Source organism: Phasianus colchicus, chromosome 2, assembly GCF_987193195.1.
Source record: "Phasianus colchicus chromosome 2, bPhaCol1.hap1.1, whole genome shotgun sequence".
Classification (NCBI taxonomy): Eukaryota; Metazoa; Chordata; class Aves; order Galliformes; family Phasianidae; genus Phasianus; species Phasianus colchicus.
The window spans coordinates 39,888,659-39,913,567 of NC_143437.1; the positions used below are offsets into that span (position 1 = coordinate 39,888,659).

The 24,909-nt window shown below is 44.7% G+C and overlaps 2 protein-coding genes across 5 annotated transcripts in view; both read right to left on the bottom strand.

Annotated features, from left to right (window-relative positions):
• The window catches only part of NUP133 (nucleoporin 133), a 31,262-nt gene extending 22,905 nt beyond the window's left edge, over positions 1-8,357 (bottom strand). For all 3 annotated transcript variants that reach the window (XR_016464236.1, XR_016464235.1, XM_031613767.2), the window contains exons 1-9: positions 8,139-8,357; positions 6,979-7,097; positions 6,116-6,219; positions 4,874-4,981; positions 3,789-3,920; positions 2,477-2,647; positions 1,922-2,077; positions 1,735-1,805; positions 1,003-1,150 (exon numbers count right to left, since the gene is read on the bottom strand). Coding sequence is in view for 1 of the 3 variants with exons in the window: in XM_031613767.2 (XP_031469627.2) it covers positions 1,003-1,150; positions 1,735-1,805; positions 1,922-2,077; positions 2,477-2,647; positions 3,789-3,920; positions 4,874-4,981; positions 6,116-6,219; positions 6,979-7,097; positions 8,139-8,323 (1,194 nt within the window). In the remaining 2 variants the exon portion in view is untranslated. The remainder of the gene's footprint in view (positions 1-1,002; positions 1,151-1,734; positions 1,806-1,921; positions 2,078-2,476; positions 2,648-3,788; positions 3,921-4,873; positions 4,982-6,115; positions 6,220-6,978; positions 7,098-8,138) is intronic.
• A 2,366-nt stretch (positions 8,358-10,723) lies between these two features.
• Positions 10,724-24,287, bottom strand: LOC149918974 (uncharacterized). Of its 2 annotated transcripts, XR_016464237.1 has the most exons (9): positions 19,206-24,287; positions 18,622-18,703; positions 17,330-18,520; positions 16,822-16,974; positions 16,396-16,701; positions 15,014-15,223; positions 14,290-14,516; positions 13,643-13,718; positions 10,724-13,544 (listed from the first exon to the last, which is right to left on the bottom strand). XR_016464237.1 is itself a non-coding variant. In XM_090135444.1 (8 exons), exons 1-7 carry the CDS (start codon positions 19,253-19,255, stop codon positions 14,295-14,297), a joined length of 2,214 nt encoding a protein of 737 aa, XP_089991570.1. In that variant the 5' UTR covers positions 19,256-24,287; the 3' UTR covers positions 10,724-13,544; positions 14,290-14,294. The 2 variants fall into 2 exon arrangements, 1 of the variants encoding a protein (XP_089991570.1); XM_090135444.1 differs by lacking the exon at positions 13,643-13,718.
• Positions 24,288-24,909: the final 622 nt, after the last annotated feature.

A 24,909-nucleotide genomic window follows, 5' to 3' on the forward strand; every position in this document is an offset into this window, starting at 1 on the left:
ATGCTTTACATTTGCCCTGAAGTTTAAGATTTTAGGCCATTAAGTAGCAGCGTTCCCCAGGGATTGACACTGAGGCCAGTTTTATTCAACATCTTCAACAATGAACTGGATGAATGGATAGAGTCTACTCTCAGCAAGTTTGCTAACGATACAAAGCTGGGAGGAGTGACTGTCACATCAGAAGGCTGTGCTGCCATTCAGTGGGACCTGGACAGTCTAAAGAGTTGGGCAGAGAGGAACCTGATGACACTCAAGGGCAAGTGTAGAGTCTTGCACCTGGGGAGGAATATGCAACTGCATTCAGCAGGACAGGTTGGGAGACGACCTGCTGGAAATGATCTCTACAGAGAAGCTCCTGGGTGTCCTCGCTGACAACAGGTTGGCCACAAGCCAGCAGTGAGCTCTTGTGGCTGAGAAGGTCAAAAGGTATCTGGGGTGCACTACAAAGAGCATGGCCAGCAGGCTGAGGGAGGTACAGACTCTCCGCTCTGCCCTGGTGAGACCACATCTGGAATACTGCATCCAGTTCTGGGCTCCCCATTTCAGACAAGCATCTCCTAGAACGAGACCAGGGGAGAGCAAAACATATGATTAGGGGCTTGAAGTACCTCCTTATGAGGAAAAGCTGAGAGATGATCTCAGTGCTGATTTGTCTTAAATATGGGAGTCACGTTGATGACAGTGGACTCTCTTCAATGGTCAGCAACAATAGAACATGGGGCTATGGGCAGAGGAACACACTAAAATAAGGAAGAACTTCTTTACTGTCAGAGTGACAGAGCACCAGAACAGGCTGTCCAGACAGGTTACAGAATCTCCTTCTCTGGAGATATTCAAGACACATTTGGATGCCAACCTGTGCAACCTGCTGTAAGGAACCTGCTTTAGCAAGGGAGTTCAACTCAATGATCTCCAGAGGTGCCTTCCAACTTTTGTGACTGTTGGGTTTTTTTTTGTTTTTACTTCCACTCCCTACTCAGTTTAGAGCTTACATTTGCATACCTGAAAAGATGGATTATACTGTGTGACCTCCACGACAACATCATCAGACATCTGCAAGCCTTTATCTTCTACTGTTATCAGAGTATAGTAGACAAGACATGGGTTATCTCCAGGATGCCACGCTGCAGCAAGTATCACCAGTCCATCACTATTCAACAACAGAGATCAGCACGTCAGTAGAGGTGAATATTAAATATTTCACTTGCTTGAACTCTATCCTTGGAAAAAAGATATTTAAGTACAATTACAAATAAATGCTTTCCCTATTGCATAGTAGTACAATATTTTAAAAGTAAATTACTACTTCTTTTAAAAAAAAAAAAGCTCTTTGTTCCTTCATTCTGTTTTATTAAAAGTATGTACACTACAGTGCAAAACTGAACCAATCCAGTTGGGGAAATTTTATGTAATTAAATCAGATACAAGAGATACAAAAAACTTTCTAAATTTGCTGGAATAAAAGTTATACTTGCTATTCAACGTCTTGGTATTATAAAAACCTAATAAGAATGACATTAAAAAATGAAAGAAGTTATCCTTAAGTAAAAGTCATAATACTAGAAAGCTGCTTTTGTGTTTCATGCTATGATTATCTAGTTAGCTGATGTGCTTATTTTATTAACAGTGACACTGAAGTACAATTAAATTTTAGTTTATTAGAAAAAGATTTTGATAAGAAAGCAGAATGCAACTAGTAGATTTACTTTACCAGATGCAAGTGAACTTCCTTACCGATTCTGCTGTAAATCCATATACTGTATATTTACTCCTCCTTTAATATCTTCATAGTTACTTTCAGAACCCTAAAAAAACCCAAACAAAACAGAAAGAAACTACAATGTATCTGACTTAAAACCATACACAGATAGGCTGCTTATTAAGGAAACAAAACAAAACTTCCCAGTGAGTTTGTTCTTACCCAAATTGCATCTGAAATGTGTTCCTTCAGGACTCTGTTGACATCCCAGCTGAGAATATAACGTTCTGATGAACCGTCAATCTCCCACTTGTTTAAATTTGAATTTGTTAGCATATAAAAGCTTGATCTCTCTTTATCCCAAAGAACACTAGAAATCTGCATTTAAAATAGAGAAATCTCAGATACAATGATCTATATTACTCAGTCCACACAAAAATCACTTCCTTGGGAAACTGGAACAGGAGGTGAGACTTAAAGGCTTTGCAAATTCCCCAGGAGACACTGTGCTTTAAAGCTGGTTTTTTTTTTTTTTTTTCAGATCTAAAGAATAAATAATCATTCTCCAATATACAACATACATATTTATTTGATTTCTGCCTGCCTTTTTATTAAAAAAAAATATGTATATAACGTAAAATCATTAAGAATCTTCTATTTTTTCTTTGACATCATACACTCACAGGCAAACTTGTGCTTTTCCTCTCCAAAACACTGAGACTAGAAAGCACAGACAGAAATTAAAGTAGATTAGCACCTAAATTTTTTCAGGCTTACCACATCATCATTTCCAGGTGATAATATACCCAGAAGAGAAGAAACTTTTCGACCAATTCCAGAGAACATGCCCTGACCCTGTGGCAGAGCATGCTGATGAATCTTGCCAGAACTATCTGGAATCAGTCGAACTAGTTGGCCTCTGGAAGATGATAAAATAAAGCTTCCTCCCTTTAAAAAAAAAAAAAAAAAGGAATTATGTTAAAAAGTTAAAAGCACATTCCTGAAGTAATTAAATAGTCATAAAATTCTTTGTCAGCTCATGAAGAGAAAGACTGAACAAGACACTAGTCATTCATATTACTTGAGCATTAACAAAAATGTTATATATTTTTATATACATCCAAGTAGGGCAATAGCAAACATATAACTGTGAAAAGATATTACAATGCTAGCATCATATAAGATCAGAACATATTATATGCAATATTAGAAAAAGGTGGGGTTTTTAAATGTTTTTGGTTTTTTTTTTGTTGTTGTTTTGCTTTGTTTTTGTTTCAAAGAAATACTAAAAATTAGCACTTAGCAAAATATTTAACTAGTAGTCAGTATTGGAAGAGAGTCATTTACTTAGCTCTGACAGCATCACATTTTTACCCATGAAACTCATTTCAGTCTAACCACAGTACTAAAATCCCACATAGCACTATGGATCTTGTACTGAAAATTAGTATCATCTTTGCACTAGAAAAATGTGAAGTCTTGCACACAAAGCAAAGCACGCATTCCACTCTAGGTGCTTATTTTAAGGCAAGAACTTCTGTGCTAGTGCATTTTTTGTGTCCTAATGGTGCATCTACATTAAATTTGCATCAGGAGCGTGCTTCTGAAGTGATTTTCTGCTAGTCTCCATATATTACATGCTGGATCACATCACAGTACTCTACATGTACTAGTATTATACCCTTTGAAGGAACCTAAACTGAAAGATGGGCTCTGAGCACTGACAGACATTCACTTCATTTCATGAACTTGTTTCAAATAACAACCCCGTAAAAATTAACCAGCATAGACAGTGGCATTGCCATAGTACCAGCCACAGCCTGGAGGCTACTAAAACAAAGTTTACCTAATTTTCATGATCATACCATACCAAAGTTATGCTACAGATTAAGTCCGTCCACCAACAGGTGGACTGATATCCAATAATGCACTTTTAGATCACTGACTTAAAACGGTTCCCTTAGCTCTAAATTCTCATACTTGTAGTTTTAACAATGAAGTCAAGGTGAAGATTTCGCTTTTCTCAGTTTGACGCTTAAAAACTGGACACGGTAAAGCAGTATTTTTATGTAAATTGATTGCACTGTACCTTCACTGCTGTCAGGAAACTGCACAGAGAGCCTCCAAAGTCTGTGAAAGTCTCAGTATAGGAACCCTCATGGGCAAGACTGGGCCAGTAGCGCACAGAACCTTCGCTGGTAGCAACCATTATTGCCAGGGACTTGAAGAGGGAAAATAATCATCATAACATGCAAGACAAAAACAGTCAGACTGCAGCTCTACCTACAGCACCCTTTTTTACATAACAAGGTATCAAGACTGTGAGGGACTCACGCATGAAAATGTAGTGAATACATATGGATGCATATTCACAGACATATACTGAACAGCAAAATGATTCTGCAGCATATCTTAATACATGCAGGGAATGCTCTACTTGCTTATTTTGCTAATAACAGCTTGTACGGTTTGTGTTTCTGATACTTCAGTTTGCTACTGAAAAGCAAAAGTTTCATGACAAGCTGCAAGACGAAAGATGTAGTGAGGAATTCTGGATACCAAGATGACGACTTAAAATGGAAGATTCTAATTTAATAAAGAAACTGCTCTGGATTGATTAAGAAAATGAAAAGATTTTTTTCTTCAAAAAGACATAAAGCCACTGTGTGCCTCTATTAGGGCTTTGGACTTAGAAAACCACCCAGACACCAAATTCAAAGCATGATGTAAGAGACTTCCTATGTATATTTTGCTACAAAGACTAGGGAAGGGGAAGGTGCTTGTTTTCTGCTTTTCAGCTATGTGTACTCAGAATTAAAAGACAGCTGAACTCTTTTCAGCTAGCACACAGTTCAGTTGTACCTGCTTAGACTGAGTATTTGAACACCCAGGTGTAGTTAACTAAATATTTCTTCACTAGTTGTGAAAACATGCTAAGTAATCCTCATAGAAACTGCACGGTATTCTGATTACGTAACATGTAAGGGGCATAAAGTGAAGAGACTTTATTTCAAGCATATTTAACATAAACCAACGATCCTAACTTTTAAAATATATTATAACAAGTACACAGTCTTAAAACAGATTATAAACAAAATACACCAGATAAAATAGAACATATTCAAGGTTGGTCCAACAGTACTTTTAAAGACAAACTTCGAAAAGTTGGATCACCTGGAGAGAAGGTGCGTCACCTGAGGAACTGAGACAAGATATAGCTGCTAAACTGGAACTCCACTGGTAGTCACTGGGTGGCAGCTGGAGTTCCTTGCACAGAGATAACTGTAAGAGATGCAATTATAAAGATGAGACTAAGAGCTTACTCCTGTGCCACAGCTGTTGACCGTGACAAAAACTGATTTTAAACTAGCCTGCACACCGCATGAGGGGAAAAAAATAACACAAGATAAAAGCAAAGAAAGTCAAAAGAGATTTTTCAACAAGTTTATCGTAACAAGCAAACAGCTAAAACATACACATACACACACACGTATTTTCAAACACAGCAGTTTTTCCTTTTGTTATTTCTGAATGTTTCTCAGAACTCTGCAGCTTTGTTTCTTTTCAGAGGTGCCATTACTTAGACATATTTTAATATAAGATATTAACTAGACGGCAGAACAAATTAAACAGAAAGCACTTGAGAAAACTGTGGCTCTGGGCAGCCTGGTCTAGTGGTTGATGACCCTGCACATAGCAGGGAGGTTGAAACTAGATAATCATTGTGGTCCTTTGCAACCCAGACCATTCTGTGATTGTATGATTCTATGATAGCTTGAGGAGGGACAACATTCTCCTATCTTAAGAAAAGTGACATATCAATCAGAAAAGCAATAATCCCTGAAAAAAACTCTGTTAAGTACCAGAATGCTTGACATTTCTGCACTGACGTTAAGAGCAGAATCTCTATAATTAACAGATGTTGCACTAATTGGAAGATACAGATTTTGTAACTACAGGGTTCCTCTGAACATACTTGCTACGCACTGTGCTGCTGCTAGAAAAACGTTCCCAGAGAAAAACATGTTTTTCTTGACATAAGAAAAACTAAAGGAAATATACATTCAACACCGCTGAAATTCATTCCAAAGTCACTCTCAGGAGTGTCTAAACCAACATGTAAGATACCAACTCATTTCAAAATACTGGAATAAACTTTATCAAGGCTAACATTAAAATGTAGAAGTTCACTTTGATGTTAAGGTGACAATTAGAAATGAAGTGAGAAATACAAAGCAGTTAAACTCAGCCAGAAACTTGAATTACTGCTGTTAGCATGATTTCATATCAAATACTGCTGTTGGTGGAAGAAGCAAACTTCAAGTTATAAAGAAGCCTCGATTTAAAGCAACACAACTGGGTACCTTGTCCAACTAGCTCAAACATACACATTTTTTATCTTAGTCTCTCATTTACCTTTGCAACAGGAGACTGACCAATCTTCCAAATAATCAGCCTCTCTTTATGGACTAGCCAGGCCCATCCGCTTTCATCCACCTGAACGCTCAGATGGTCATCAGCTACACAGAAAGTAATTTTTCAAAGGGTTAATACAACAATACAAAGTAAGCTGAAAATCAACTCACCTTAAGTCTTGTACACAAAGGGTATCTTTTGCAGCGAAATTAAATTCCATGTTAGATCTTCCACATATTTAAGATACCAATTACTAAATACAGTATAAAAAATCCATTTGACAAATCCTCAACTTTTGAGAGAGAAAAGCAACACAACTCTAAAAGCCAGCCAATCATTGCAGATAAAAATCGTCTTTAAAACAGCTGAAGAATTTTACAAAGCTATTATAAAGCTTCACATCCTTGGTTTCTCTTATCTCTGTTAGATAAATGAAGCTTAAGTGAATTATCGAACTGAAAAAATAATTTCTATTATTGGGGTTTTAGAACTGATAATCAAGCCATTGCTTCTGTTTATTTTCATCCACTGGTTTTACCATTATTACGTGAGCTGAAGCTGAATTTAACTGACTGTGTATCTAATTTAATGGCACAGAGCACATGGATTAAAAAAAAAAGAAGGAACAACCAGTTCAGGAAACAAGAGCATCCAAACAAGTCAGTATCTAAGTGATACTTACACACATTCATATGCCTGTATTATTATAACTGCAATTACAGTTAAGCATGCTGGATTCTAATAAAGTCACAAGCATTTCATTTTCCACTGCAGTCAGCTTTTAAATAGCATCAACACCACATTAACTTTTCTTTTACTTATCAACTTTCAGAAGGAAAATAGTGGATAAGATCTAGTCTTACCATCAGTGTTTTTCAGGGCTTCCATCACCTTAACAGGCAGGGCGGATCCAAAAGCTTTCACATCGTAGTTAACAGTCTCACTTGCTGAGGGATGCTGTATAACTCTGGTGGGAGTTGCACTTAAACAAGACAAAAGTTGTGATTAGTTCTCTATTGCTTCTTCAGAAACTCCAGCAGTCCTTTACTTCAGATGTCTACACTTTTCATGCTTCTGTTTTGTTTTCCACATATAGCTTCCTGTTCCTTTCTCTATTTCAGACATACCTGAGGAATCCTCACATTCAAAAGTTAGTAAGAGAAGTTAGAACATATCAAATTCGCAGCATTTTATATTAAACTCTAAAAGAATAAAGCCGAGAAAACTGACAAAGTAACCTGACACACCAGAGCTCTGTCAAGCAGGTATTATTACAGTGATGGATGCATGGAGGATCTCTCCACCAACATGCACACAGAGAGAAGCAGCAACTACATATTTAAAGGAACAGCAAATACATCTTCATTACATTCCAAGGACATGGGCAAAAATTCCAAGAAATAATTCACATCTCTGGTGGTCATGGGATGAGGGATGAAGTCATTCTCGTTGTAAATTTCCAGCCTTTTAAGGGGCCTTGGGGGGGTAGCCCAAAATTTTTCATTATTCAGGAAGCACAAAATGCTGAATTATAGGGTGTTTAGTCAGAATTGGATAACGTGAGACGATACCAAATATCCTACCAAGAAAATATCTCAATCAACACAATCCAGAGAATACTGGGCAAGTGAATTTCCTGCATCTTTCAGAAGGGCTCCTTACTGAATATCACTAGATAAATCAAGCCTATAGAAAGGCAGAAAACTCTTACTGTGGCCTGAATTACATATAAAAGAAAGGAATAAACAAAAATAAAATAGAAAACAGAGGCTGATTTACACACTGCTTCCAGCAGAGGGCAAGATCCTACTCTACAGGACCTGTCCTGATGCCTAAACTCCTCAGCACAACTGTAAGAGCAACCGGAGGGAACACCTCACTCGCCGTGCGGCGTTATGGCGTTACCATTTCTCCATCGCCAGCCCGACTGCTGATTACCTCTACCACCGGCTACTGTTATTTCAGCACCTAACACCCTGCCCAGACTCTGCGACGAGGCTCGGCGCCCCTCAGCCGCACTCACCGAGCCGAGAGGGAGCCGCTCCTCCGAGCCACCGGGGAGAAGAGCCCGGGGGAGCCGGCCGCCGCCACGACGGCCAGGTTCTTCCTGCTGCCCGGTCTGGACAGGGGACTCGGAGCGGCGCTGCCGAGGGCCCTGCGGGCCGAGCTGCCGGGAGTCCGCGGCGAAGCGGGAGCCGAGGGGAACATGGCCGGAGGAAGGGAGGCAGAGCGGACGCTCCCGCGTGGCGCCCCCGAATGACGTCGCTCAGTGGCGGCGCCGACGAATGACGTCACTATTCTGCGCCCGGCTAGGAGGGAGGGGAGCCCCTGCGCTGCAGCCGGGGAAGCCCCGGGGGCAACCGATCGCTCTCTCTGGTTTCCGCGTGGGTTTCCAGAAGGTTAATAGTGATCTGCTCAGGGAAGAAGTTGAGCTGATGTAGGTTGTCAGAGGAGATAATCTGTTAAAATTACAGACTGGAAGGAGCGGTCCTTGAGAGCAGCCCTATGGAGAAGGACCTGGGGGTCCTGATAGATGAAAAACTTAACATGAGCCAGCAGTGTGCCCTTGTGGCTCGGAAGGCAAATGGTATCCTGGGCTCCATCAAAAAAGGGGTGGCCAGCAGGGACAGGGAGGTGATTGTCCTTCTCTACTCTGCTCTTGTGAGGCCCCGTCTGGAGTACTGCGTCCAAGTGTGGAGCCCCCAGTACAAAAAAGACAGGGAGCTGTTGGAGAGGGTCCAGAGGAGGGCCATGAAGATGATCAGGGGACTGGAGCACCTCCCCTATGAGGACAGGCTGAGGGAGCTGGGCTTGTTCAGCCTGGAGAAAAGAAGGCTGCGGGGTGACCTCGTTGCAGCATTTCAGTACCTAAAGGGAGCCTACAAAGAGGAGGGGAGTCAACTCTTTGAAAGGGTAGATAACTGCAGGACGAGGGGAAATGGTTTCAAGTTGAGGGAGTGGAGATTTAGGTTGGACATGAGGGAGAAATTCTTTACAGAGAGAGTGGTGAGGTGCTGGAACAGGCTGCCCAAAGAGGATGTGGATGCCCTGTCCCTGGAAGTGTTCAAACCAGATTGGATGGGGCCCTGGGCAGCCTGGTCTAGCATTAAATGAGGAGGTTGGTGGCCCTGCATGTGGCAGGGGGGTTGGAGATGGATGATCCTTGAGGTCACTTCCAACCCTGACCATTCTGTGATTCTGTAAAATGAACTGAATGAATAAATAAACATTCAGAAAGTACCCATCGTTCTTTCCCACCACGGTGTTTGATTTAAGAAAGTGCATTTAAGCAGTTGGTGATTTGCCGTTTGATTGAAAAATGGTGTAGAAAATACTGCTTAGGCAGACCGGTTGCAAATAGCTGCCTGCCTGTTTTGGAATGAAATTAGTCTGGAAAGATAGTGGCAGCTCAGATTCCATCATCTGCAGACAAAATTCTCATTAATTGGTTATTTACTGTGCGTGGTTGATAGGAAGCAAACTTAACTGAGCGTGCCTTTCAGCACTGTGCAGGTGTTCAAAGAATGGTGTGCATAGGTCTGCAACATTGTCATGAGAAATGTCCTGCTCATCAAAATGGAGTTACCCAGCAGGTCACAGTATTAACTGATTTGTCTCATAGCATCATGAGTTCAAGATTTCTTAAGCAACGGGCAGCAATTCTCCCAATTCAAGACAGTTGGAAACATCGAACAGTGTGGTCTCAGCCAGTTCAGTCTTTACCTTTTCAAAAACTGGATATTCTCTTCTATTACTCCATTAATAGGAATCCATTCCCTTTTCAAAGAGTAAAGTATCTTGGTATCAGAAGATTAAAACAAAAAGTTGAATTAACTGCCTGCAACCCAAGTTAAAAGAACTTCAGAGTTGCCAGTCATTCACTGCATTTAAGATAAACAGCTTAACAAGTAGCTTAAGTAATAAGATTAATGTAAGTAATGTAAGAAGATTAAATTATTTAGTAAAATTAATTTGTCCCTCTCTACTCTGACCTTTTGAGGCCCCATCTGGAGTACTGTGGCCAGATCTGGGGTCCCCAGTACAAGAAAGACAGGGAGCTCTTAGAGAGGGTCAAGAGGAAAACCACTAGGATGATCAGAGCAAAATGCATTAATTAGTAGTAGATTCTGAAAAAAGTATTGGTGTTGCATATTTATCAGTGTGCATGTGAAGTTAATTATTTTTAAATGTTTGGGAATCATTTTCACTTCTTTCCAATACACAGAGGATATGTTTAGGCCAAAGTAGGACACCAGTGCATGCAGCATAGAAGAGAGGTGGTCTTATGTAATGTAATGCAAGGACACTTTAAAAATTCCTTGTTGCAAGAAAGTTCTGGCCTTTCACTCGGGAGATGCTGGATAAGCTTGATCTGATTTGTTAAATGGAATTTACATGTTATCAGAAGCATTTCTGAGTACCATTTGGCATTTGCAGTACACTAGCAGTAACACACTTTGAGGTTAACACCCTCATTCATGGAACTGAGCCTCTTACTGTTAACAGTAGCTTAAGCAAAACAAATAGCGGAGAGCAGAGATTTTGAGCACAGCCCACAACATGCTCTTCGAGGGTGCAGTTTTATTTGATAATAATAATAAAAAAGAAGCCGGTAGTGCCCTCTTAGAATCATAGAGTCATTAGGATTGGAAAAGATCACTAAGACCATCTAGTCCAACATTCAACTCTCACCATGCCCACTAAACCATGTGCCAGGGTGCTACATCCACACGCTTCCTGAACATCTTCAGGGATAGTGTCTCCACCACATCTCTGGGCAGTATGTTCCAATGCCTCATCACTCTTTCTCAGAAGAAATTTTTCCTGATATACAATCTAAATCTCCCATGGTGCATCTTAAAGCTGTTACGTGTTGTTCTATTGCTACTTATCTCTGGGAAAAGAGGCCTGCCTCCACCTCATTACAACCTCTTTTCATACTGTTGTAGAGAACAGTCACTCCAGAGTCTGCTCCAGCCTAAACAATACCAGCTTCCGCCACAGACCTCCCTGCAGACAGCTAGTAGAAAAGGTAGAGAACAGGCTGTGTCCCAGCAACAGTCGGTGCAAGTGGTTTGCATGATACTCATCTCCTGAGGTGAAATTATTTTTAGGGAAAACAGCAGGCACTGATATTTTGCTTTCTCAGGAAAGACAAAAGTGTGGCTGTGTAGGCAACTCCCTTCTGAGAGGAATGGAGGGCTCTATATGTCAGCCTGACCCTACCCACAGGGAAGTGTTCTGCCTCCCTGGGGCCCAGGTCAGGGATATTTTTAGAAAACTCCCCAGTCTGATTTACCCCTCTGATTACTACCTTTTATTAATAGTTCAGGCCGGCAGTAATGAGGTTACAGGACTTCTTGGCCACCAGGGCATCCTGCTGGCTCACAGCCAACCAGTTGTCAACCAGGATCCCCAGGTCATTCTTTGCAGAGCTCTTCTCCAGCAGAAAGAGGAGGAAAAAAAAAAAAAGTGTTAACCATTTATGGCCAATCCAGCCCAGCCTCGTGACTAATGAGGCAGGGCACTCCCATGCTGGCACCTGGAGAGAGAAAGCAGTGGATGGGTCTAAAAAAAGCCCAGAGCAACGGCAGTGATCTGAAAAGGAACGTTAATTTACTAAAACCAGCAAAATCAAACAAAATGAGAGTGTGTCCAAAGCTGAGGCCTTACACAGAGAGGCTGGTGTGCTGCCAGGAGCTCCACCTTTTTTTCCTCTGGGCACTAAGTGCTCCAGGGAATGCTGCTCCTCCCCTCCGAGAAGTAAAAATGCCCAAAAAAGGCAGTCCACGGAACCAGAACATTAACTCTTTAATTCCCTCTGCTTTACACGCTGTTATGACGTGGAATACTGACAACAAAAAATCACAAAACCACAACAATTACGTAAAGCAGATATTTTGAAATGCAGTCTAACTTGGGTTATGCTTTTACTCAGAACATCAATCCAACAGTTAAGTGCACTGTAAAGCGTTTGCAGAGACAAGGAACATATGTCTATTAAAAACAATCTGTTGGAACAGTTAAGCTGAACATCTCCCTGCACTTCCTGGCTGTGGGAGGAAAAGGGCACTCTGTGACTAAGTGCCAAGAGAGCTGTGTTTCCATGCTTTCCTACTGTAATTGTGCTTACCAGGAAGCAACAGCCAGCAGGTGTTACCAGGCTTTTAAGCACACCTAAGTGCCCTTGTGAAAAGAAACCAGCAGACCTTCTCCATGTCTTTCAGAGAAAAACTTCTGGATCTTCTCCATGATCCATTGTGACTGGGCACTGCCACCAGCTGCAAAAGCACCAACACCACAGTGTTTGGCAGTACCTGGATACCTGGAATTGTGCTTGCCAGGAAACAACACTGAACACGAGTCATTTTGCATATGGTTGTACAAAATGTGATTCTGCAACTGCCATTAATACGTAATGTCATTACGTTTTGTGTTATTCTTCAACAAATCATAATAAACATCAAGGTACTGGTATCTACATTATGTGCAACAGGGCTTCCCAGGCTCCATATGCACATTTTTCTTTTAAGCAAACTCTCTATCACCGTAATTCTGTAAAAATAGACTATAGAATAACGGGACCAACTCAGAGTGCTTACCCTTAGAAGAAAACATTCACAACAGCAGTTATGGTGAGATGGAGGAACTTTATTGAGAAGCAAAGATTATGCAGTTCTACAAAGAAGAAAAGTGTGGCAACCAGAAGGGGTTTTCTGCCCAGGAGGACCGTTGCTCAAGTTGTCTCTTAAATCCCTGCACGTCATTTGCTGAGCTTGAGTGACTTTCAAAGGTTTCGGTCAGATCAATGGGGCAGAGGTTGCCACTGCTTCTCCAGCTGTGTTGGAGGACAGAACGGGCCAGAATTTGCCACTGCTTCTGCATCTATGTTGGAGAGATTGAGCAGGGTAGAAGTTGCTGCTGCTACTCCATCTGTGTTGGAGTGACTGAGCAGGGCAGAAGTTGTCCCTGGTACTCCATCTGTGTTGGAGAGATCGCATGGGGCAGAAGTTGCCCATGTTACTCCATCTGTGTTGGAGGGATGGAGTAGGGCAGTAATTGTCGTTGCTATTCCATCTGTGTTGGAGAGGTTGATCAGTGCAGAAGTTGCTACTGCTTCTTCATCTCTATTGGAGAGATTGGTCTGTGCAGAAGATGCCACTGCTATTCCATCTGTGTAGGTGTTATCGAATGAGGCATAAACTTCCACTTCTAGTTCATCTGTGTGAGAGAGATGAAGCAGGGCAGAAGTTGCCTCTGCTACTCCACCCACGTTGAAGTGATTGATCTGGGTTGAAGTTGCCACTGCTGCTCCATCAGCTTTGGAGAGACCGAGTATGGCAGAGGTTGCCCCTGCTACTCCATCTGTGTTGGGGAGACCGAGAGGGGCAGATGTTGCTGCTAATACTCCATCTGTGCTGTCCTCTGCCTGTTCAAATTTAATGAATACAAATTGTCAACACTTAAGCAAATCAGCTCAGAAGAGGATGCAACGGCAAGCATTTTATAAATCCAGAGGACCGTCACCTGCATGACTTCCAAAGGGGCTTGTCCTTGATTTTCCTGATCTGTGCAATCCATGCAGTGCACATGAGCACTGCACCTAGAGGGACAGAAGGCACATTCAGTTGCGTGCACTTCCTATTGCACTCCTATGAGCCCTTTCTTGGCCACCTGTTCCGGACTGACAGCAAATTGGGAGAGAGCAGCACACGCTTGCTAATAGGTACCTAAATGTTGTTTTCCTGTATGGCAAGGTTTATCAGCAAGATCTTCCTCAAAGCAAGGCTGCTATGAAAGACACAGCATGCTTTACTCCCAGGGGTGCAGACAGCCCACAGTAGCCCCAGGCAGCCTTTCTTCCTGCTTCCAGTTGATACTGGCCAATGGAGGCAGGAGATGGAGGGGGTGACCGGAGGGGAAGAAATAATGTCTAGAATGGGTGTGCTGTCATTCTGGGAGGTATATATGCACAGGATGGGCTATGTGCAGGAGGCCGAATTTGCCTGTAGGCTGAGCTGCCATCATCAGGCAGTGCTGATTTTGCCATGGATGTTGGGTAGAAGAGCCGTGACAAGAGGAAGAATATTCTATTATTTGAGGGAAAACCAACCAACCAACCAGATGACAACAACCACCACCACCAAGAAAAGGAAGAAAATGTTTTCACTTACTTGTCTTATTTATTTGCAAGGCTCCTTCTGATGTCCTCACCCATCAGGAACAGTTTTTCTGACAGGTCTAGCTCTGCTTGCCAGTGTGCTATTTGCTGCAAGCTCTCCTGATGCATGCTTTGGTCTCTCTCCATTTCTGATGTCAGAGCTGCAATTCTCTGTCTCTGTTGCCTTCTAAACATTGCTTCTTCGGCATTGATCTCCTCCAGCCTGCTTTGAGAGGCTGCCTGCATCAGAAGAAGACAGTGCAACTTGAAGAAACAGGAAGAGGCAGACAGTGCCACATCCATGTGCCCTTGCAGCCAGTTCCCATACCCAATGGAAACAAGATAGCCCTGCTCAGTTGAGGAACCATGCTTCCTTCCTACCATCAACACTCAGGAGAGAAGTCAGAAATGACTAAACGTCTTTTCGTTATTTTTACCTCAGAAACATACCTGCTCTTTCTGCTGTTTTAACATGAAAGTTAGTATTGAGCCATTGCCAACTCTATAAGGAATGGGATGACGAAAATACTGCCTATTTCTTATGCACCAAGATCACACGACACACACAGAGGCACTTTCACACATCTCCGTTCAGCTTTCCAGCTTCCCTACAAGGAAGCCAGAGGCACTGCAATAACAATAAGAGCTAAACGTCTAACAGAAAATTCCTAAAAGCAATGAGCACAGCGACAAATCAACGCGGTGTGGATACAGATAGAAATGGTGCATCAGTTTACCGGAAAAAAGAGGCTGGGCTCTTGCTTCTGCCCCATTTCTTTTGGGGCTCTTTCTTCATGCCACCTTTCAGTCTGTGAGAGTGGGCTGCAGCCCGCTGCAGTGGCCTGTGGGCGATGTTGGTGAACCAGGTCTTGCAGCGCCCGGTTTGTCATTTCTAGTTGCAGCGAGTTTTGCCGTTCCAGCTCCAGCTGTACGGAAAGTTCAAACACCTGTAATGCAGTGAAAAAAACAATCTCCCTTAATCAGAGCGCTCTAAAATCCCCACATTCTGGGGAACTCATTCAGATGTGTGTGTTGATGGAGTCCCTAGCGTAATGCACTGAGGCAGTAATTTTTGCCAAGTGAAAGAGGTGCATTTTTTCTAAAGCAAGTATGACTTCCTAATCTTTGCTGAGAAGACTGCAGCAGTCTTGACCCTTCTTTCCAGAATGGCTCCAAGGCAAAGGCACTTGACTCCTTCAACAGAATTACGCAACTCCCATGCCTGTGAAGTAATGCTCCCTCCACAGACCTCACTGGAGAGAGCTAGTAGGAAAGGTACAGGATGGGTTGCGTCCCAGCAGCAGTCAGTGCGAGTGGTTTTCATGGTACCTATCTCCTGAGCTGAAACTGTTTCCAGGGGAGTTAAACAGCAGACGCTGATATTTTCATCCTGAATTACGGTGGCACCAGCAGGCAGTGGACAAGAAGAGCGGTCCTGTTCTCTGCTGGTGCTTTCATCGCAAACCAGGCTGGCCCCTTTCCTTTTCATTTGCACACTCCTCTGCTAATGGCCTCCGAATGTGGAGGGAAAATGTGAGAAGATACTTTTGTTTCTCACGAACGCCATTAACAGGGAACAAAGATGTCATTTTGGTGCTGAGATTGAGAGAACTTGCAAACAGAGCAGCTGAACTTTGAGACACTTTATGGGGGCATCTCTTGTTGTGTCACAGTACCGCCACATCAGGAGGGGCATCAGAACAGCAGAGAGTCTCGAAGGAGGACAAGCTGCTGCGCTCTTCCTTCCCTGGATGCTGCTCCCAAGCCACTGCTTTGCCCCGCAGCCTGAAAATGAGCTCCCCAAGAAGCTGCTTGTGTTCTGTGAAGTGACAGGGGAGGAGGCAAGGAGAGTAATGTACTCTAGGGACCAAGTAAAAGCTTCCACTGTGCCTTTGCAGCAAGGCATTGCCTCTTATCTGTGGCTGAAAGCAGCTGGCTTTATTGATGTTTCAGATCAGATCATGCTGTGATCAGGAAAACCGTCATTAACAATGACGTGTCTTTTGCTGCTTTCAGATAAACATGTCCTGCACTTGGTTTCAGATTATTTCTTCTCTTGCACTATTTAGGAGAAAAGAACAGCTAAACCTACACCAACGTGCTCACAGGCATTGCATACCTTGACATTGGCTTTGTCCAAGCCTTCCTTCAGTGTCAAGATGTCGTTCTCCAGGTAACGGCAGTAATCTTCAGAAAGCTTCAGAGATGTTTCTGAAACCGACTGCTTTCTGAAACTATTGGCAAGTTTCTCTTGCATTTTTTCTTCACGCTGCTTTTCAATTCGCATTGATGTTTTATAATCTGCCTCCACAGCCTCTAAGCGCTGCTTGAGAACAGCCTCCTTCACTCGCAGCTCCTGATTTGCCCTTTTTTGCAGCAGCAACTTTGAGTGCTTCAACTCCAGCTGTTCAGAAAGGTCACACACCTGTATGCAGTGGAAAAACAACAGTGTCCTATGTTTGTTCTTAGCTTATTTCTTCTCTTTCACTTGTTGGAGGAAATGAACAGCTTCATCCCTATTAACGTGTTCACAGATGTTGCATACCTTGCAATTAGCCTTGTCCAGATCCTCTTGCAACTTGGAGTTTTCTTTCTTCAATGAGTCACTTAAGTCGGCAGAAGTTTTCAGGGATGCTTCTGCGATCTGCTGCTTTCCAACAGCCTCAGCAAGTTCTTGTTGCAACTGTCTGACTGTTCTCTAGAGAAAAAAAGGTGCAGGAGTGTGAAGCAAAAGGTAAGAAACTAAAGCCTGCGTTTTTATTTTTGCGTATCAGTTCCTATACTTAGATCATATTTCTGAGTGAACTGCAAGGAGAAGTGGTAGAGGAGAATCACTCAACCCTCACTGGGGTGCAGAGCTGGGATTCACCACTTGCCAAATGGCAGCAGAAAGGGAACAAAACAGAGGCAACCTGAGGGATGGCCTTCCAGGCATAGCTGGTAAACTCTCGAAGCGCCAGATGGCTTTGGGAGCTGCTCTACTTCAGTGTCCACCTGACCTTTTCTTCTACTTTGTCTGTCTCGCATTTAAAGACATCACTCACTGCTCTTACCTGGTTGGTGTTCTGTGCATCTTCCAGCTGCTGACGCAGTGAAAGGTTTTCACGTCGGAGCTGGGCCACTTGTTCCTGCAGAACTTCCCACTCTGCAGTTTTTTTTCTCAGTTCATCTTCTGCAAGGTATGTAGCACGACATTCCTTTGGCTGCCTCCGGCCCTGGAAAAGTGCTTTTTCTGTTGCCTCAAAAAGCATTGTCTTTTCCTCGAGTATTTCTTCCCACTGCTCCAGCTGTCTCTTTTGCCTGTAAGCTCTCCTTTTGGATTTCTTCTGTGGCTGAGGCAAGGTCTTGTTGCTTTTTTGCAACTCAGGGATGTTCCCAGGGAGGTTTTCTACACAGGAGGGCTCAAGTTGTCTCTTAAATCCTTGCTTTTTATCGTTTGCTGAGCTTGAGTGAGTTTCAGAGGTCTTGGTGAGACTGACCGGGGCAGAAGTTTCCACTTCTATTCCATCTATGTCGGAGAGACTGAGTGGGGCAGAAGTTGCCGCTGACACTCCATCTATGTTGGAGACATGGAGTGGGGCAGAAGTTGCTGCTGACACTCCATCTATGTTGGAGACATGGAGCGGGGCAGAAGTTGCCGCTGACACTCCATCTACGTTGGAGAGATGGAGTGGGGCAGAAGTTGCCGCTGACGCTCCATCTATGCTGGAGAGATGGAGCGGGGCAGAAGTTGCCTCTGACACTCCATCTATGCTGGAGAGATGGAGCGGGGCAGAAGTTGCTTCTGACACTCCATCTATGTTGGAGACATGGAGTGGGGCAGAAGTTGCTGCTGACGCTCCATCTATGTTGGAGAGATGGAGCGGGGCAGAAGTTGCCTCTGACACTCCATCTATGTTGGAGACATGGAGTGGGGCAGAAGTTGCTGCTGACGCTCCATCTATGTTGGAGAGATGGAGTGGGGCAGAAGTTGCCTCTGACACTCCATCTATGCTGGAGAGATGGAGTGGGGCAGAAGTTGCCGCTGACACTCCATCTATGCTGGAGAGATGGAGTGGGGCAGAAGTTGCCGCTGACACTCCATCTATGTTGGAGAGATGGAGTGGGGCAGAAGTTGCCGCTGATGCTCCATCTATGTTGGAGAGACTGAGCAGGGCAGAAGTTGCTGCTGACGCTCCATCTATGTTGGAGAGATGGAGCGGGGCAGAAGTTGCCGCTGACACTCCATCTGCGCTGCCCTCTGCCTGTTCAAAGTTAAAGAATAGAAATCGTCAACATTTAAGGAAATCGGCTCAAAAGAGGAGGCAATGGCAAGCGTTTTATAAAATCAGAAGAAGACTGTCACCTGCTTGACTTCATATTGCAAAGGGCCTTCTCCCTGGCTTTCCTGCTCTGTGCAGTCCATGGGCTGCACGCAAGCACTGCACCTAGAAAAGACAGAAGGCACATTCAGTTGCGCACACTGCCTATCGCACTCCTAATGGTCCTTTCTCGGCCACCCGTTCCAGACTGACAGCAAACTGGGAGAGAGCAGCACACGCTTGCTAATAGGTACCTAAATGTTGTTTTCCTGTATGGCAAGGTTTATCAGCAAGATCTTCCTCAAAGCAAGGCTGCTATGAAAGACACAGCATGCTTTACTCCCAGGGGTGCAGACAGCCCACAGTAGCCCCAGGCAGCCTTTCTTCCTGCTTCCAGTTGATACTGGCCAATGGAGGCAGGAGATGGAGGGGGTGACCGGAGGGGAAGAAATAATGTCTAGAATGGGTGTGCTGTCATTCTGGGAGGTATATATGCACAGGATGGGCTATGTGCAGGAGGCCGAATTTGCCTGTAGGCTGAGCTGCCATCATCAGGACATGTGCTGATTTTGCCAGGCTTTTAAGCACACCTATGTACCCTCGAGAACAGAAACCAGCAGGCACAGACCTTCTCGGTATCTTTCTCAATCTCCGGAAAAACTTCTGGATCTTGTCCATGATCCGTCAGGATTGGGCACTACCACCAGCACCACCAGCACCAGTGCCAACACTGCCAGTACCAATACCAGCACCAGCACCTGCACCTGCACCTGCACCTGCACCTGCACCTGCAGACACTGTGGTTGTGCTTGTGGGGGCTGTGCTTGTGGGCCCCAGTTCTGCTGAGCCCTTTATGACATCACAAAAGCTTTAGTGACTCTTGGTGACATGAATTGCCAGTTGCCAGGGTTAGCAGTACCAACATTCCCTTTGTAAGGCCCTTGGGGCAGAGGGCGGGGCTCATGTGTTAAAAAAATATATGCATTTACCAGGGCAACACGGCCAAAGGAAGCAACCCCTCGCACACCTGCAGGAGTACAAGATGCCCAAGTTTGCTGCTCCAAATCTCCTGTGTAGCTTTCACTCAGAGCTCCTCCATTCCCTCTGGTTGTATCTTTACATCTTCTCTGTTATTGTCACTGCAAGCACTGAGTTGCCCTGGTCCCCTTGCTTCACACGCACATCCCCTTGAGTCCTTTCCACAGCATTCCAGTTTCCTCCCTTTCCCTTTTTGGGATGATTGGAGTCCTTTCTTCCAGGCCTGCTTACATCCTTTTCGCTCCATAGACTCTGCTCCCTCCCAGCATGCTCACGTGCTTTCTACTTCCCAGGACACATTTGTGACCTGGTAGGAACAGGGTAGGGAAATGTCCCTGCAGAAAAGTGCAAAGGGCAATTCTCATTAAAGAGAAAGGCATCCTGATGGACAACAGGAGAGTGGAGACTTTAGCTTGGAAGAAAACAGCAGCTTGGTGCAATGTATGTTCTACAAAGGAAGCCGTAGTAAGCCCTGAGGGAATCATAGAATCATAGAATGGCTTGTGTTGAAAATGACCATAATGACCATCTAGTTTCAACCCCAATGCTATGTGCAAGGTCACCAGCCACTAGACCAGGCTGCCCAGAGCCACATCCAGCCTGGCTTTGAATGCTTTCAGGGATGGGGCATTTGCAGTCCTTTCCAATGTGTCACCACCCTCTGGGTGAAAAACTTCTTCCTAATATCTAACATAAGCCTCCCCTGTCTCAGTTTAAAACCATTCTTCCTTGTCCTATCACTATCCACCCTCATAAACAGCAGTTCCTCCTCCTGTTCATATGCTCCCTTCAAATATTGGAAGGCCACCAATGAGGTCTCCCCGGAGCCTTCTCTTTTCCAAGCTAAACAAGCCCAGTTCCCTCAACCTTTCCTCATAGGAGAGGTCCTCCACCCCTCTGATCATCTTAGTGGCCCTCCTCTGGACCTGCTCCAAGAGCTCCATGTCCTACCTGCGCTGGGGGCCCCAGGCCTGGACTCGGTACTCTAGACGGGGTCTCACAAGAGCTGAGTAGAGGGAGACAGTCACCTCCCTCTCCCTGTGGTTATCCCTTTTTAAATGCAGCCCAGAACACAGTTGGACTTCCGTGCTGCAAGTGTACACTGCTGGTTCATGTCCATGCTGCTCTAGGCACATTACTCCCAGAACAAACAGTTCCAGTCTAGCTCCGTTAGTTTTGCCCAGCTCATCAATGCGTAACATGAATGTAGGTTGGAATGGTACCTGTGATGTAACATCAAGGTGTGTTGCAGACAATTACCTTTACGCATCCCAGGCCTGCCATGGTGTTGATGTTTACACAGTGAGGCCAGAAAGGCCGTTGACATTTTGGCAAAGTCTTCACTTTGCTTCCAGGTGAGGCTTCTGCAGCTCTTACTGGCCCAAACACTAAAGTACTGAACAAGTATTAACAACTCTGTTTTTTCCAGAGTGTTTTGCCTGCACTGATGATTCATAGGTTAAGTAGCAAGGAGGTGGACAGATTAAGGACCATCAGGGAGCATGTGCGGCAGATAAACTGGGGGAGTAACTCTCTGCAAGAAAGACAACAGGGTGATACCCCCCAAAGAGTGGTAGACCCTCTCTCCTGCCATAGTCAAGCAGAGGGAAACAAATTGTGAGAGAAGAAAGAATGCAAACAGGTCGCAGCTCAGCAACACAGGCAACCCCCTTCCCGGTGTAGCTCGATTCCCTAGGTGCCTCCATAGGTAATAGGGTTGAGGCTCTGGAACCTGAGGGAGACACGAGTGAGGATGTGGTGGAAGGTCCACCAGTGAGTTTGTCTAGGGTGAGGTGTTCAACTCCACACCTCAAGGCTGCCTCCATCAAGAAGGACAAAAGTGTGGCTGTGTAGGCAACTCCCTTCTGAGAGGAATGGAGGGCTCTATATGTCAGCCTGACCCTACCCACAGGGAAGTGTTCTGCCTCCCTGGGGCCCAGGTCAGGGATACTTCTAGAAAACTCCCCAGTCTGATCTGCCCCTCTGATTATTACCCTTTATTAATAGTTCAAGCTGGCAGTAATGAGTTCACCGACATAAGCCTGGGGATTATCATAAATGATTTCAAGGGACTGGGGGGGTTAGTTGATGGAGCAGGCATATAGGGAGTATTTTCCTTTACTCATTCAGTTGCAGAGAAGGACATTGAGAGGAGCAGGAAAACCTGTCTTATGAACATGCGGCTCAGAGGCTGGTGCAAGCCCAAGAATTTTGGGTTCTTTGATTGGGGTACTTCAGTGAGAAAAGGGAAGCTTATTTTTGTGCCCCAAGTCAAGTTGAGGGTCCAGTCTCCTCCATCCTGCATGCATTTACTATCTGTCAGCTTGGAAGACTGCTTCTCTTCCTTGCAGGGACCAAAGGTTATTGTCTGCCCATGTCACTGCATCATACTAGGCACTGATGTCTCTCTGCCACTGCTGGATACTTCTCAGCCTTGTGATGTCATCTTGCAGTGTGGTCACCTGCTTAGAAGGATCATCATGCTGGGTGCACTTGACACTCCCCACTTATGCCAGACCCTTTGTGGACTTCCTGATTCACAGTTACCGAATCACAGAATTATAGGGGTTGGAAAAGACCTCTAGAGATGATCTAGTCCAACCCTCCTGTCAATGCAGGCTCCCTATACTGGTTTGTACAGGTAGGCATCCAGGCGGGTCTTGAACATCTCCAGAGAAGGAGACTCCACAACCTCTCTAGGCAGCCTGTTGCCCAGAACATGACACATTACTCCAGGTGAGGCCTGACCAGGGCAGAGTATAGAGGGAGGATCACCTCCCTTGACCTGCTGGCCACATTCCTTTTAATGCATCCCAGGATCCCACTGGCTTTCTTGGCCACCAGGACACCCTGCCGGCTCATGGCCAACCTGTTGTCCACTGGGAACCCCAGTTCCTTCTCCACAGAGCTCCTCTCCAGCAGGTCATCCCACAGCCCGTACTGATACACGTAGTTATTCCTTCCCAGGTGCAAGACTCTATACTTGCTTTTGCTAAATCTCACCTGGTTTCTTTCTGTCTGGCTCTTCAGCCTGTCCAGGTCTTGCTGAATGGCTGCACAGCCTTCAGGTGTGTCAGCCAGTCCTCCCAGCTTTGTATCATCGGTGTGCTTACTGAGGGTTGACACTATCCCCTTATCAAGGTTGTCAATGAAGATACTGAACAAGCTCAGACCCAGCACTGAACCCTGGGGAACACTGCTAGACACAGATCTCCAACCAGACTCTGCATCAAAGATCACCACCCTCTGAGCTCGGCCAGTCAGCCACTTCTCAACCCACCTCACCATCCACTCATCTATCCCACACTCTGTCAGCTTTATGATCAGTATATCATGGGAGACAGCATCAAAAGCCTTGCTGAAGTCAAGGTAGACTATATTCACTGCTTTCCCCCTATTTACCCAGCTAGTGATGCCATTGTAGAAGGCTCCAAGTTTGGCTGAGCATTACTTTCCCTTGGTGAATCCATACTGACTACACCTGATAACCTTCTTCTCTTCCAAGTGTTTGGAGATGGCATCCAGAACGAGTTGTTCCATCACCTTTCCAGGGACAGAGGTGAGACTGATTGGCCTGTGGTTTCCCCAGATCCTCCTTCTTGCCCTTTTTGAAGACCGGAGTGATAGTGACTATCCTCCAGTCTTCAAGCACCTCTCCTGTTCTCCAAGACCTGTCAAAGATGATAGAGATCATGAAGTGATCCAGCAATCACATCTACCAGCTCCCTCAGCACACATGGATGCATCCCATGAGGGCCTGTGGATTTGATGCTGCCCAGATGCTCCCAAACCATCCCCTCCTCAAACAGAGGGAAGCTTTCCATTTCCCAGACTCTTTCTCTTTGCTCCAGTGTCCAGAAGTCCCAAGCGGGAGTCTTTGAAGTGAAGATCAAAGCAAAGAAAGCATTCAGCTTCTCCACCTTCTCTCACCTTCCCCATTACCAGGACATCCCCCTCGTTCTGCATGGGACCCACATTATCCCCAGTCTTCCTTTTACTGTTGACATACTTAAAAAAACCCTTCTTATTACACTTTATCTCCTTTGCCAGATTCAACTCCAGGTGGGCTTTAGCTTTCCTCGCCTCATCCCTGCAGGCCCTGACAACACTCCTATACTCCTCCCATTAGGACAGGCAAATACAGATAATAAGGTATTGTTGTGGTTTTGTGATTTTTATTGTCAGTATTCCACATCAGAACCTCATGTGGACCAGTGGGAGTTAACGAGTTAATGTTCTGGTACCATTTACTGCCTTTTATGGGCACTTTGAAGTATCCTGATGGGAGGGGAGGGGGCAGCATCCCCAGAGGATCTGGCGGGAAGAGGAAGTGGTGTGGAGCACTGGACAGGACTTGAGCATCTGCCTCTCTCCCTCTGGCCCTGGCTCAGCCATCTCAGCTCTCCGCAGAGAAAAGCACATGCTTCCCTCGTGCTACTGTGGTTTGACTCGCATTTTGGATACTCTTGTCTCTCTCAAATCATTTTGTTTGATTTAGTTAAATTCAATAAATTGCAGTTCCTCCTCAGATTGTTGTTGTTGTGTCTTCTCTTTGTTAAAACTATCTGCTAGCTCTCTGCCCTTCCCCCTCTCCCAGAGCCTGGGGCCACCCAGGTTGCCGGAGACCATTAATACCCCTTCTTTTCTTCTCTTTTTTCCTGGGGCCTGTGCCCCATCATGGACTTATATCTAGGGATAACCCTGTGACAAGTACACATATTCCACACATGTAGTGAGGCTTGTCACATGCACTGTAGGTGTGTAAACTACAAAGCTGAAGTTCAGATCAACAAAGCAGTCACCATTGCATGCCGACAGATGACTTCGTATTACGAGAAAAATAGATTGATGAATATCTCCAGTGAATCTGAAAAGCAAAATAACAGAACATTTTCTGAAGCTTTGCTTGGTGGCCATTGCAAGGCAGCTGCCTTAAAGGATTTCAGGAAAAACTATGAGCACACATTCTTCAACAGGAAGTTGCACTCACTCCAATGTCTGTTGTTACTTAGAAACAACTGCACAAGTCTTAAGAGGAACCTTAGTCTATTTAAGCAGCAAAACAATCAGTGGAGCGGAGTTTCCAACAAGCTTATGCTCCCTTGTCCTGCCATTCGTCATTATTCAGAGCTGTGCTCCATTTCCACAGGAGTGACCCTCGATTTATTCCCTTACACTGCTCTCAGACACACAAGGGAACCATCAGTACGCAGCCCAACTAGGAATAGCACACACCATTAGGCCCTATGAGCAGACAGCTGCTTGCTCAGTGGCCACACTGAAACCATCCTGTC

Excerpts from the sequence above, each read along its gene's own strand:
- LOC149918974 (XM_090135444.1), bottom strand. The coding sequence starts at position 19,255 with ATGGACAAGATCCAGAAGTTTTTCCGGAGATTGAGAAAGATACCGAGA. Across the intron at positions 18,704-19,205 it reads TTGAGAAAGATACCGAGAAG|GTGCAGTGCTTGCGTGCAGC; the intron begins GTCTGTGCCTGC and ends TGTCTTTTCTAG. Across the intron at positions 14,517-15,013 it reads AGCCCAGCCTCTTTTTTCCG|GCAGCCTCTCAAAGCAGGCT; the intron begins GTAAACTGATGC and ends CTTCTGATGCAG.